The following is a 14,705-nucleotide window of genomic DNA, read 5'->3' as shown; positions in this document are numbered from 1 at the left end:
CCGAATGATCGTGTCAGTTATGATTACGTCAGCTAGCACCACTATCCTAGATACACTGCACGTGTGTATGTAAGCTCTGGGAAAAAATACGGGACCACTCCGACAGGATGAAGTGGTTAAAAGCATATCTATGTAGTTAAGTCTTCTACAATAGGGCTCATTTCGGCCCCGTTTTAAAACTTTAGATAAAACATAATTTACAAAAATAAGCCATATTTACAAATGCAAAAATTCATCCTGAGAATTTCATTATCTGGGAGAACTATTTCACAGAAAAGGAAATTACCAACATCTGTGAAATAAGAATGCACTCCAAGAGTTGAACTAAAGAATTCTTAAGTAGAGGTCAATTTACCTGGGCCGTGGCCGAGAAAAGCATAACGATACTGAATAAATCTCCTTAAACCGACTTGCGTTCAGGGAATTAACGTCATACAATTTTTCGAATGCTGGTTTTCCCGCCCCTTGAGCCTCCCGCGTTAAGGGCACACTCTGACTGCACTCTGGAAAGGGTGCGAGAAGGGACGTGTGAGAACCAGCAGGGCTGTCTGTCCCTCGTCTGGGAGGGTGACATGGGGGTGCCGCCGCCGCCCGGGGCTTACCCCGGGCCGTCGTGGGGAGCGGGCGCTCACTCCGTCCCCGGCCCCGCCGGCGCCGAGCGCCCCCACTAGGAACAGCTGGCTAGCACGTGCCGTTCCACGCTCCGTAAGGGGAAAACGTCCAGCTAACACATAAATCCGAAGACACAAAACGTCAGCAGATTCTTTGCTTTATAACGCAACCGTGACGCTACCCATTTACAGAAACTGATCGAAATGGTTCGACAGAGAATCAAACTGGTTTCTCGGGGAAATTCGTGACAAGGACTCTTCACTGTGTGCGCTGTGAGCAGACAGTGATCACTCTGGAGGAGGAGAAACACGGAAGTGTGGAATTAGTAGTGCAGAGGCCACAGGGCAAGTGCCAAGGCCGGACGACCGCCGCCTGGGTCGGAAGCCACCCAGTCCCCGCCCCCGCCGCGCCCGCCCCGCACGGTGAAGGGGCCGCCAAAGCCACCGAACGGCGGTGTGCGGCACCCTCAGCCGACAGACGACAGAGAGACGAGTCACGCCGTGTTATCTGTGGTCACGCTCTTCGGGGTTAGTCCAGTAACTCAAGACTTGACATTCTCTTGTCTTCATTTGTTTATTTTAATTAAACACATAAAGGTTAATAAACAGACATAGTCCAGAGTTAGTAGGTTGGTATTATAACATTTATTAAAATAATGCCATGGGTTAATAGAAACAGCAAAGAACCAAAGAATTAAAATGCAAGCTATGTAAAATCCCAACTAAAACCCAGAAGTATCTAACGTATTCATTCATTAGCTAACTAAAAAGCCCGAGAAAGACAAGACACCCAATATAATAAAGTACTGCAAAACAATTGGCAATTTTTCAGATATCAAAATTGTGGATTTTGCTTTTTGTATCCTTTTCTCAATCAAGAAAAAAATTCTTTTTGAATGTTATATAACATACATATAAAACAAGATAGAAAAATACATTATAAACTTGTAACAATGGCTGTAAATACATTATCTTACATGTTTCTCATAGGCAATAGGTCGGTTATGGTACATACACGGCATGGAACTACTAAGATCATAAAGAACAGACGAAAACACGCGTCCGCTGTACGGTAACATACAAGCGACACTCCCATCTACCCACGCTAAAAAATTACATAATACTGTCAAAAAAAGTCTTAAAAACTACATATTTTAATAAGAAATAAATTCAATAAAGAATGATAATACTGAGAACCAAGGCATTCAGAGATTTCAAAAGTCATGCTTTTTTTTCAGTTGATCCAAAATTGTCAACTAAGTTTTCAAAAGTTTGTTCAGAGCCAACATTACTCATAAATGTCACACACTTGTTTCGTACATTGACTTTCTTCCCCATAAAAGACCTTTGATAAGCATCTAAAATGTCCAGGGGTAACACGGCTGAGATGAACTGGATCGAACACTGGAATCGCTTCCAAACTGCCATCCCCTCAAGTGTCTGAGTGTCGCGAATTTATTCACCAACCAAACAAAATGAAAATCGAAATGGCACAGCACACACTGTGATGAACCGAAAGGACTGTGTGCGGGACAAAGACAAAGCAGGGGCACGTCACGCCGACGCTGGCCGGGACGAAGCGATGAGTGTCTATTGCATAGTAAATAAACTGAAACGGCTTCCACGTGAGACAGGGTGACGGAGGTCACCGCGAAGGTGCTGACTGCGCTGACCGCTGACCTCTGACTGTGCGGGTGTGCGGGGGGCGTGCGCTGACGAGCCGGGGTCCACTGCCACCTGGTGCTTGCCACGTCTGGACTGAGCGCTTAGTGCTGCCTAAGGGTTAGGATGCGGGCCCTGTGCACGGGGAGCTTCCACTGCAGAAGTAACTCGGCTTCGTGAGAAACCGGAAGCTGCAACTCACACGGAGCTGAGTATGTGCACAATGACGCTAGCTTTTCACATTCTTTTAAAGTTATAAAAAAATCGTGTGTGGGAGGGGGCAGCTTAGGTTACTAAAACCAGCCAAGAGATGGATTCCCCAAGTCAGCTGTTGCGGGAGGAGGGAGTCTGATTGAGTGTGGGTCATTTAAAAAAACACTGTTTTCCAGAATGAAAATCACAAAGATTCATTTTTGTGAAAATGTCTGCTAAGTATACTATGTCTCCAATTAATAAGAATCCACATACACCCCCTTCTCCAAATAAAATAAAGCTCTAATTTTGTCTGTAAAATGATGTTCAAATCACACATAATTTTTATCACAGAATCTTTTGGGCTAACGTTAAATATTGCCATAACCAAAAGCAATCAATTATAATTTTAAAAGAATAACGTTTTAAAATTTACTTGTCAGACATTAGAAAAATTATCAAATTTTTTCACAGTATCGGATTTGGCAAATTTGTATCAAGGTAACGTGGCAAAACTCATGTCATTCGAACCATCAAGTCGCTTGTCCCCCCTGATCCTTCCTGCACACACTGGGCGGCTGAGCGACATGCACTCTCTTGCATCTGGAGGGAGGAGCTGATCTTACGAGACACTTGACTAAATGACCATGAAGAAAAATAAGGCACTTTCTTTTCTTTAGACTTATTCCAATACTTAAAAAATAAAAAAGAAAAGACAAAAAGGCTCTTTTGGTCTTTTGTTTCTTGACAACCACCAGAAAAAATCATTTAATGAAATAAAGGGTTTCTTTGTTCTTTTTCTTTTTTTTTTATAACACTTGAAAGTATAAAATGCTACATTTCCAAAAATATATATATTTTTTCTGCACCAGCACCCTTGTATAGTAAAAGTATCTACTTTTTGATCATTTGTTTCAATGCACTACACTTTATCTACAATTTCATTACATGTATACAGCAAATAGGCAAGCATGGCTTTTACATCCTTAATGATTTTTTTTCTATACAGGGAGGTTTAAAAAAAATATTTGAACAGTTTGCCCAGTAATGTGACACATAATGCATGTACCTTGTTCTCGTGTATTTTCAAGGAGGTGTAAAATAAAGGTTCAGTACTTTAACTCGGATAGTTCTCTTTTTAAAAATAGTGTTGCAGTTTTGTTCTTTGCATTACTTTTCAAAACTCCTTAAGTTTTCTCTCATGGCACACTTCTAATACCTCAAATTTTGGCAGGCAATACAAAAAAGGCTGTGGCTCTGCCCTGTGAGGGCACTGTAGTGACGAAAGAGCGTGTCAAATTTTGAATACTTTTTGAAATCGCTTCACCAATGACATCCCTGACCACAGGTTCATGCATGATGCATCATCACACGGTACATTCAGAGAGCTGCGACTCGCTATGAGGAGAGAAGGTTCCTAGAAGTCTCTCACAGTAACTGCCTCTGCCACTGAGTAGTTAAGGGCCATCTGTCTCCCCTTCCGAAGTGAGGCCTTCTTACCGTTCGCTTAGGGTGGGACATTAAAGGATGATCAGTGCTGTGGGATGAATTGGGCCTTATTGCTTTACTACTATTCAGTGCAGTTTCTAGAACCACTTTCACCCGAACAGGAAAAAAAAAAAAAAAAAAAACAAACAAAAAAAAAACACAACCAAAAGCTGAGTTGAAGGACAACAATTTCTTTGTCTTTTGTTTGGTTAGATGGTAAGACGAACGGACAAGTGCCTCAGCTCGCTGCACTGACGACAGGCAAGCAAAGGCGATTACCAGTTAACTGATCAGCAGGCAGGCATGGTCAGGTCATCATTGGGTGAAGAGTTCAGAGGTCAGAAGGTCATAGGTTAGTTGCCGGTGGCGGCTGGGTGGTTAGAAACAAAAAACAAAACAAAAAAAAAAAAAGAAAGAAAAGATAGAGAAGAGATTAGTTTCAGCTAGTGACGGCTTAATGACAACATGAAAAACTAATCACGACTAATAAAAAAAAAAAAGCATGTTTAATTCTGACAAACTGATCGACACCATCTACAGAATACAATAAAAATCATGACAATTTCATATCATGATTTGAACAAGTGAAGGAGAGCCCACTCCCACAAAAAAAAACTGGTTAACAGGAAAAAATAGAAATAAAATGTAACTAACGACTAATAGTTAGTAGCAGTCGATGGAGGAGACTGGAGAACAATAGGTCCGGTACACGGAACCCGGAGCAGTCAGTGCGGTTATCAGTGTCTGACTGCTATTAAGCATTAGTATTCTCTCGGATGCAAGCATTAAAGCAACTATTAATGATGGATGTGATTATTAATAACTGATGATTAACAGAAATGGGGCTAGAGGTCTTTAAATTTCTATGAACAACTTGGTCCGACATAAACTCTGGGCCAAACAAGGGTTCTTTTGTTCAATAAACGTTTATTGCTTTTTCAATTACTCTATTTACAAACGACATGGAGTTCCTTGGCCGCATGGTACAGAGCTGCGGGGCAGCGGAGCGGGCAACGTCGTGGGGACCGGGAGGAGGCCAGGCCTCCGCCCCGGCCGGCACTTTCCAGTTGAAAAGACTATTTTACACATGTAGAACACTTATAAAATGCACTTGCATGTAAACACTGTAAAATCCTGCCATTTAAAGTTCTATACTCAAAAAGCTCTACGTACATCAAAAAATAGAAGAAATTTCTAATTGATACCAATAAGGCATTTTAAAACTACAAACAGCTTTCTTTATTCAATTTCAAAGCTAATTCTCTGCAAATACAATAAAATCTGACATTTCATATACATTCCTGCTTTATATATTTTAAAAGCCACCTGTAAATACTATTTTCTTTTGCAAAATAACAAACAGAACAAAAAAAATTTTAAAAATTACAGTAAAACATAGAGTAGTTCTCAAGTGGAAAAGTTATCGTCCCCAAGGTCCTCGAGATGTTCCTTCCTTAATCGACCTGTCACATCTGCTTCACCAAACTTGGTCCACTTAACAGTAGTATGATTTTTAAGACTCATTCAACAGCTTAATTATTTCTACTATATTCTGAGGTTTGATAGACTTTTCTGTACTGTTGCCACTGTGACTACGGCAGAGGAGATACGAAAATTATTCAGTGCAAAGGTAGATTCTGGACCGCTGCATAAATCAAACCCAGTAGGTGTGATGTTCACAGAGTTTAAATGATCTATATAATGGACTGGTTTACCTTCATGTAACAAAAATGCTTCCTACAGTCTATCGTTTAGGATCGTTTATAAATACTATAAAAATACTGTATCTTCAGTGTGACCAAATCTTCCCTGAATTTCTTAAAAATAGTGGAATTTTATTTAAAATAAAAACAGCTATTCCAAAATCAAAGAAGAAAATAAATATTTAACATGATGAAATCATACCATTCCATAGGTACTCCAGAAATAGAGACTCTTAAAGCATTTTTGATATTAAAATTTTGATTAAAATTGTATTAAGTTTCTTATACAAATTAGGTAAATAATAGTTTTTGGAAAATCATTATTCAGAAAATTTGATTTCTTTCGGTGTGGAATATAAAAACAAAGCAAACTACTATTTATATATATATATATACCAATTCACCTAGAATACATCCTCTGCCAAGTCCTGGCCTCCTACAGTACACACAGGTGTGTCAACCGTGCGAAATCTCTTATGGTTCATTACAGCTAAAAAGTCAGTTGGTCTTTTATAGGCTTCAAATTCAGGGTTGAAATATGTGTAGAGGTGGGTTTATTTTTAGTAAAGAACTAGGCATTTGTCCACATGCAGTATTCTAACTGCTCATACAGAATTACAGAGTTATAGGTCCAAGGGCTGAGTTTCCTTGCATTAAATGAATGCTTGTATTAATCTTCCCTTCAAAAGATTAAAAAAATAATTAAAAAAAAACCCTCAAAAATAGAGAAAGCAGTAGTATCATAAAATAATTTAAGTGAAGGACTTCAGACACCTCCCTTAGACCCAATGAGTGCATACAGTGATAGGAACAGCAGTATACAAACTTTTCTGTTATTTAGGAAAAAAAAGGTAGCATTTCGGTTTGCTGACATTGCCTTTTGAATAAAGCCAGTGACAGGACTAATCAGAACACATGTAACTACAGAAGGGCCATGCATGGAATGTGCTGTTGTTTTCAAATACAATAAACTCTTCCGACTATTTTCAACTATTTCAAGGCACTGGAGTATTGAGTGGGCTCAAATTATTGTGCTAAAACGAACTTCTGAGAAATCTAAAACGGGCATAACAAGGAAAGGCTAACAGAAAAATAAACTACTTTAAAATACTCTTTAGAACTACTTTAAACGTTAACAATATTAAAAAAAAAAACCCTTCAAATTATGGAATTATCTGGATTCTTTAAATGACTTTCCTCTTTTAAAAGGTTTCCTCCTTCGCTAGGAGACTTGCTCTGCTGTAAGAAGGGCGGCTACACACTTGCACGTGACACACCTGCCACGGGTAGTATCTTCACAGGTGATCGCTGAGCTTGGGGCTCTGTTAAATTTGTTCATTAAATAATCACTACAAGTGATGCATTGGTTAGAAGTCTTCAAGGCTCTTTAATTATGCATAAGGCTAAAGAAATATCATCGATATCTTTGGAAAGGTATTTCATTCTGATGTGGACAACGGCTGCGTCCGATAGTTATCATGAATATTCAAGATAACCGTGCAAAACAGAGAGGTTTTTCCTAAGTCCATAAAAGATGTAGAAGTGGGGTATAAATCTATCACTTCACCCCGCTAACAGTAGAGACTCTGATCAACTCCATTAGTTGATAATAAATGTGCCACGATAAAGGCTTGTTTGTCAATATCCTTCGCATTCTTGCTTTGGATTCCTATCTTGTGATGAAAATTCAGAAAATCAATGTCAATAAACCGAAAAGATCACTCCTTAATAAACATAAATAATTTATAAAAGGGTCCAAGGGCATATATAGGACACAAATTACAAATGTTGAAAAGGAGAAAAATGAAGACCTATTTTCCAGTCACAGGTTATTCAAAAAAGGTACTCAAACAGCTGGATTCATGTCACCAAAGAACTTCAAGAGATAGTTTACCTTTAGATAATATCTTTTAGCAGCAAATGACAATAATTAAAAGATCCATTTTTGAACGAAATATAATAAAATGGAATTTTCTGATGTATAAAAAATGCAACTGCAAAGTTAGCTTCACAGTCCTTACTTTGCTGATCTCAGCTGAATACTTGACATGTATATCCTCATGTTTACACAAGTGGCTCAAATATGTATGGAAACGAAATCTTCAGTTTTCTCCAAAGGAACACAGGAGGCATATATTCCCTTACTTCTCTCATTAAAGCACCATCCGCTCAGTTCATTTTGCAAAACCAACCCAAAATTTCAGAAAAATTAAAAGCTCAATTTTAGCAAAAATTATTTCTGAAAAATAATTAAGGCAAACACAAAATTTAATAGCTCCCCAAGTGGACTAATTTATGTTTTAGTAGGACTAAATCATAGTACATACTAGAAGGATTTAATAAGTTAAAATACGAAGGGAGGAAAAAAGAACAGAAAACCCCCAAAAACCCAACCCTTAAATCTGTCAATCATTATAAATTAATTTCGAAAAAGGAAAAAAAAAATGGGGTGCAGGCAAGCGGTTACACATTTTTCTGTCAGGTGTGGTGTTGCAAAGTGTACGGACACCCCCCGCGTTTCTGAGAAGCGAGAGCTGCAGAGCTACACTAACCTCGGTCTGCGGTCACAACCCTTTGGTAAGGATGGACGCGCATATCGTGCCTTCGGACCTTAGTAGCCACCGCACCTAGTTAAATTGCAATCACCAAGACAAAGTTAGAAAACAGTCACAAGGGAAAAGAAAACAGACATCAACAGCAGGTTCATCAAAATGGGTTTCAGATGTTCATTTCGGCAAAAGGCTCGTTGTAAGAAACACGCTAAGGCACAGTAGTTTTAAAATTAACCATATGTTGCGTCTATATGCGTCTATTAATATTGCATTCATCTCACACATCGTGGCCTTAACCTAGTTCATCCATTTACAACCCCCAGTCACAGAACCGCATGAATCCTGTTAGATCCGAGCGTAGTTCAACTCCACTAGTCACATGTTCACTGAAGCGCCTTTCTCGCAGGACTACTTAAATAATGCCATGTTTAACGCTGACAGTTATCTCCTAGCCTTAAGACCACTTCCACAGTTTATCACTTAAAAAGGTTTAAAAGCAATTCTTAAAGCCTACAGATTGTGGTTTTAAACTCTGAGTCAATAAGTATGAACTGCAATGAATTAGGTGATTAGTAAAGCAAACAGTATAGTACACTTAGCAGTCAGTAATACTACTACACACTCCTTTATAAATTACCGTTACTTTGTAAGATTACAGACTAAACCAAATTAATGACATACTTTTTCTTTCTATCAGTGTGCAAAAAGTGCAAGTAAGTCACTGACTGCTAGGCTACGCTTCCCTCCCACCCCTCCCCGGAGGCTGCTGAGACTAAGCATTTGTTAAATTCAGATCTGATGAGGGTTCGGTTAAGACCGTTCTTGAATTCTTAGCCTTTCGTTGGGAAAGCCATACCTAAAGATAAAAGGAAGGGAATTAAAAATTAGTCTCAATGAAGATTTGATGGTAATACCAATCTCCTCACTACCACCAACACACATGTCCGCATCTGCTTTGAAGGGCACTGCTTCTTTCGAACCAGTGTGATGCGAGACGCGCTATATACAGCATGCATGTTATCTGTGTGCCAATTTACTAGAGCTGAGCAATTTGAAATAATTTTCTTAATTCTCCAAGGGGTCAATCAGTATGTCTTACTGCTTAGGTGGCAAAGCGAGAAATGGATTTTTGTCATTTAGGACTCATTATTTTCATCGTATGAATGCCAATGAGGTATCTGTAGAGTTTGCTTTGAATTTTGTCAGGCTTAAGAGTATTATAACTAAAAATTTCCCAACACAACAAAAAACACATTGCTTTAAGATGAGAAACGAAGTCAGCAATGCCTCTTGCTGCTTCTAAGCAGTAAACGGCTCCATCAGCCCTTTCTCGTTTTGGATCAACTAATCTTACACAAGTGTAATTTCACGAGGCAAAATCGGGCGATCTTGCATCGGGAGTGCGGGAAGCAGCGGGCGCACCCCGGAGCAGACGCTGTGCGCAGCGGAGAGGGGCCGGGGGCCCGGGGGGCGGAGCAGGCCGGTGCCACAGGACAGAGCGTTAACGGAGAGGAGAACGCAAACGGGTTACATGTTACATGTTATTTTTAAAATGCTTCAGGAAATGTGCAACAGAAACAAGCCTCTCACCAACAAGTCTATGGTATAATTCTGACCTGGAACACTTTACACGATGAGCTAGAGATCGATGGAAAACATGTACAATGAAACGTGTTCGCTCATGAAACAGAAGGCAGCTGAGTGCATGCGCACACACAGATAACATACAGAGCGCTGTGGCTTTCTTTCATCGAACAATAAATGTTCAAGTTTAAATCTTTGTGTCCGGGTTCATTAAAGGCTTTCGAATTTTGATAAATCAGTATTAATGCTGCAAAGAAAAACCTTAGAAGATCAAAGTCCTAAAAGTCAGCAGCATGCATGCAGCACCAAGGTCATGTACAATTCAAGGACAGAGAATTCGGGTCTGTCTGTAAAACAAAGGGGCGGCCCGGAGGCAGCCCGCTCCGCACTGCCCGGTCGTGCTAACAGCTGCTGCATTCTAGTCCTCCGTCCAGCAAGTCAATGGGCTGAAATATCAGGCATGACTGGCATTTCAATCCACTCTAGAAAACAAAGGCATCAGTAACGTCTTTTCGAGCACACCACTCTGTTCACGTAAGACCGGCCGTTTACAGCGTGACCCTAACTCTTGCCTCGGTGTGAGTTTAACTCGGTGACTCGGTATTCACTTATCCCTCCAGACTGTGCTAGTGGAATTAAGCCTTCCTTTTATGTGTAATATCAACTAGGACTTCAAAAGAGAAAACCTGAAGCAGCCTGAAGACTGCAGCTATCTGCTGGGGCCCTGCACACTAGAACACGCAGACACAACTGCAGTGTTTAAAAGATCTCAAGGTGCTTTCACAGAGAAAATTAACATTTAGCTGTGAGACAAAAAGACTAACTCTGGGTGGCTGGGCTGATGGCGGGGGCAGGCCACAGGGTGGGACCTGAAACTCAGAGAGACCTGAGACACCAAACGGGAGAGGGTTTCCTGTCGGAGATGGCCGTAGCACAGTTATCCATCCAAAGTGAACGTGAGCTACCGCAGGGACTATGAACGCACCTGCGGTACGATTACTGAAAAGGGGGCCGTCTACGGGGGGCTGAAATACAACGAAACTTAGCCTTCGGTCTTCCCTCCTGAGAACTGGTCTCGCCTCTTAAAACTAACTAATACAACGACCTCAAAGTCTGGGGCGGCAAAAGTTACGCAGAAGAATGCTCACCACACAGAGAACACGACTCACCTAATACACCGCTAGGTTCGATGGGGTACTCCAGGATTGACGTGGCTGGGGCCAGCGTGTAGGGGTATTCGTAGGGCGTGTAGATCAAGCCGGCTTCCGGCCCCGGAGGAACTATTGCAGCAGTCGGGTGAGGCGTTCCGTTGGGCATGACCGCGGTCTGTATCTGTCTGATCAAAGGCATGATGGTGGGGCCGGCCGGCGTGGGGGTGCGCAGGGCCGCTGGCGGGAGCACCGGCGCCGGCCCGGTGATGATCCTGGGGGCAGCCTGGGCTGTTGCTGCAAGAGAGAAGGCAAGGGCTGCTACAGTAAGCAGAGAAATCGAGAGGGGGGGCAGAGGCAGCGGCGTAAAACACAGAGAGTGAGAGGCAAGTAGGAAAAAGAAAAGAAAAAGCAGGAAAGGAGAAAAATAAAAGGAAATCATTAGTACATGCGCCGATCACACGGAAAAAAATGCCCAAGCACACCAATCAAATGCAAACAGCTTCCCCTTTCCCAATGTGATTAATAAATGTTCAAAAATTAAAAAGCCACTGTAAAAAAATGAACAAGACCATTAAAAGTTTTATCAAACATACGAACTAAATATATCTGTTTTTAAGATCTCATGAGACTAAAGGTGCATGCAGAAGCACAAGAAAACACTTGCAATGAAGGACGTTAAAAAACCTTTAAAAGGAGTCCACAGAAATACAGCTGTGCTATATTTCTATAGTTTCGGTTTCGAATTAAAGGGTAATTTTTATTGTATTAAGTCAAGTAACCACTAGCTATATATAAATTTTCTGCATATGTAGGAATTAACTTCATCACAGAAGAGTGAACGTGCCACTCCTAAGCACGTGACTGTGAACGAGATAGTCCATCTCAACAGTATGCTGAAGCCAGCCACCTGGAAAGGAACGACTTATAAACCCACCAGTTTCTCTACATTTTGGAAAACTGGCTAGAACTCTAAAATTCAATTTCTTTTAAAAAATTAGTAATTTAAATATGTTCTATTCATATAAATGTGAAAATCTTAAGACGGTCTCAAAATATAAATTCCATATTTAGTTTTAAATATAAAAAGCAACCCTCTCTTAGTTCATGAAAACATGCACAAATACACAAAAGGGAAAAAAATGGATTTAAAATCGTATCTCCTTACTGCTGTCTGTGAACTCACATATCAAATCAATACAGAAAAAATACTGGAGGGAAAACGGGAACGCCAGGAGAAAGAACAGAGCCCGGCGGAAGGATCGCTGCGCTCAGACACGTTCCACACCAATTTTAAAAAGTTTGGAACTGTTTCATCATTTTCATAAATGTAACAAAATAAGCTAGAGGTCTTAAGCCTGTAGTTAACAGAATAGGAAATTCCCATCAACTCTTGAATTTAAAGTTGAAATTCCATCAACAGAAGAAAATTTATAAACTCAAAACTTAAAGCATGCTGGCGTAAAATAGAATCAAGAGTGTGTCCTCAATTTGCGACTGCAGTCGAAACGGGGCTGCCAGCCCCGCATCGAGCGACAGTCGCTTCGACCGGTCACGCCAGCCGCCCGCGGGTCGCGAGGCCGCGCGGAGGGCGGGCGGCGGGCGGCGCGCGGCGCGCGGGGACGGCCGGGGCCGGGCGGCCGCTCTTACGTGATTTGATGTTGGCGTCGCGGTAGGTGCCGTTCAGAATCGCGAGCTCCATCAGCTGCATCTTCTTCAGGCTGTCCTCGCCCTCCGCCTGCACGAGGGAGACACAAGGGCAGCGCACGCGTGAGTGGCGCGCCTGGGCGCGCACGCGCGTTCCGAGGCGGAGAGGAAGCCGGGGAAGCCCGGGCCCCGATGCCCCGGCCTCTCCCTGCCGCCCTGGGGCGCGGGGCTCTCGCCGGCCACGCGCGCACGTCCCTGCGCTGCTCGTACAGGTAACGGAATGCCGGGCGGCACGCGACCTGCGCTCCATGAAGGTGAAAAACGGCAGCTACGCCTCGGGTCACCTTCCACAGCGGGACAGTGGCGCGCGTCTGAAACGCCACCGAATCGAGAGTGGAGATGGACGCGGCGACGTGCGGCCGCCGCGCGCGAGCCCCGCACGGGGACGAGGTGCCTGGACGCGCGTCCCCACCGGACCGCCGCACGCGGGCACCAAGCGAGCACGCCCGTCGGGGGCGCGGCGCCCGCCGCGGGCAAAGGCGCCGGTGGGGGGGGGGGGGTCGGGGGGTCGGGGGGTCGGGGGGGGGGGAGAGGGGGACACACGCACGTGCGCGCCCGCGCCCCGCCCGCAGCGTGCACGCAGCGCAGGCGGCGCCGTCCGCGGAGGCCCCGCCCCCGGGACCAGACCAGAGCAGCTCGGCTTTGCCCAGGCGGTGCCGGGGGCGCAGGTCATGACGACGCCACTCGAGAGGCCGCTGTGACTTGCAAATTATGAACCGCAGTGTGCACACTGCACCACATCACTCTTGGCGGGCCACTCCGCGGCGGGGCACAGGACTCGGGTGGCGAAGCCGGATCGTAACCTGGCGCTGTCGTCCGCCTGCCACCCAGCCGCTGCGTACGCACAGACGCGCGTCTCAGGAGCTGGCAGAGGTCATTAGGGACGTGCTTCCAAGAGGACAGGTTCCTCCGACCCTCGCGCCCGGCTCGCAGGAAGTGGGACCTGACACGCTACCTGCCTGGGCACGGGGAAGGCGTGCGCCGCCTCTTTCTCTGCTATGATTTCAGACCAGAAAACGTGCTGGTTTCTTTCTTAAGTCACCACCACTCTAGTCACGTTCCATCCCCGGCTTCAGGACCAGAGTTTACCCGACCCCTTCGCTTCTCTCCCAGACTCAAGCTGATCCGGGGTGGTGCCCCGAAATCACAGGTCTCCACCCCAGGCAACTCGAAAGGCACTTCGCAGAACTTGCTCGAACACCCCTGCAGAGATGGAACACTGGCTTCCCCACTTCTGACTAAGGAAGCGAAGGACGTGGCCTCTGTCTCACCATACGGCGCAGCGGTCACTGAGAGCCTCGCACCTCGGAGGCTGAGGTATTCGCTCTACGTCCAAAAACACCGAGTTCTAACTCGTATGCAATGAGATGCTGAGTCCCAGTGCAAGTCGCTGGTGATGAACGCACATCAAGGCACGGGGCATCTCCGCCGCTCGGTGCTCCGTTGCTCCTCTTCCCAGCCAAGGCCCCGCGACAACACTATCAGGCCCATCACCGCGGTGTAGTGCCGCCTCCAGAATGGTGCACGACGCAGTCGCACGCTATACACTTCCGCTGTGCCCAGCCTCCTTCCCTCAGCGCACTTCTGAAATGCTTCCACATTACTGCCTGTTGTCAGTAGTTAATTTGTTTTCACAGCTGAATAATATGATATTTATCCATTCTTCTGCTACGGGACATTTGGGTGTTTCTAGAGTTTGGATACTGTGAATAAACCTACCATGAAAATTTTTGTACAAAGCTTTTTTTATGAACACAACTTTTCCTGTCTTTTGGATAAATATCTAAGAGTGGAATTTGGCTGGCTCGAAGGGGATAGATGAGTATGTCTCTAATATTCCGCATGAGAAACAGAACGTGAAGATTACTAAAACACTGTGAAGAACACCTTTACCTCTGAAACATGTAACAGTGAAACATCATGTGAAGATTATTAAAACTTTATAATGCACATTTTTTACCTTCGAAACAGAAAGGTTTACAAAGATACCAAACACTCGGAAACGTCTCTACAGGCCCACTGCCCTGTGAGGTGCTGCGTCCCGAGGACCAGATGTCA

The 14,705-nt window shown here is 43.8% G+C and overlaps 1 protein-coding gene across 9 annotated transcripts in view; it reads right to left on the bottom strand.

Moving 5' to 3' along the window:
- Nucleotides 1-1,171: 1,171 nt before the first annotated feature.
- The window catches only part of QKI (QKI, KH domain containing RNA binding), a 127,367-nt gene continuing 113,833 nt past the window's right edge, over nt 1,172-14,705 (bottom strand). For 2 of the 9 annotated variants that reach the window (XM_036223496.1, XM_036223499.1), the window contains exons 5-8: nt 12,591-12,678; nt 10,962-11,261; nt 8,209-8,283; nt 1,172-4,323 (exon numbers count right to left, since the gene is read on the bottom strand). In XM_036223496.1, coding sequence (XP_036079389.1) covers nt 4,307-4,323; nt 8,209-8,283; nt 10,962-11,261; nt 12,591-12,678 — 480 coding nt within the window. In that variant the 3' untranslated portion in view covers nt 1,172-4,306. Of the gene's footprint in view, nt 4,324-4,860; nt 10,275-10,961; nt 11,262-12,590; nt 12,679-14,705 lie in introns of those variants that run through there. The other 7 variants (XR_004951542.1, XM_036223485.1, XM_016128088.2 and 4 more) reach the window with 7 other exon arrangements.

This window comes from Rousettus aegyptiacus, unplaced genomic scaffold, assembly GCF_014176215.1.
Source record: "Rousettus aegyptiacus isolate mRouAeg1 unplaced genomic scaffold, mRouAeg1.p scaffold_m13_p_1, whole genome shotgun sequence".
Classification (NCBI taxonomy): Eukaryota; Metazoa; Chordata; class Mammalia; order Chiroptera; family Pteropodidae; genus Rousettus; species Rousettus aegyptiacus.
This window is presented reverse-complemented; position numbering and strand designations above follow the sequence as displayed.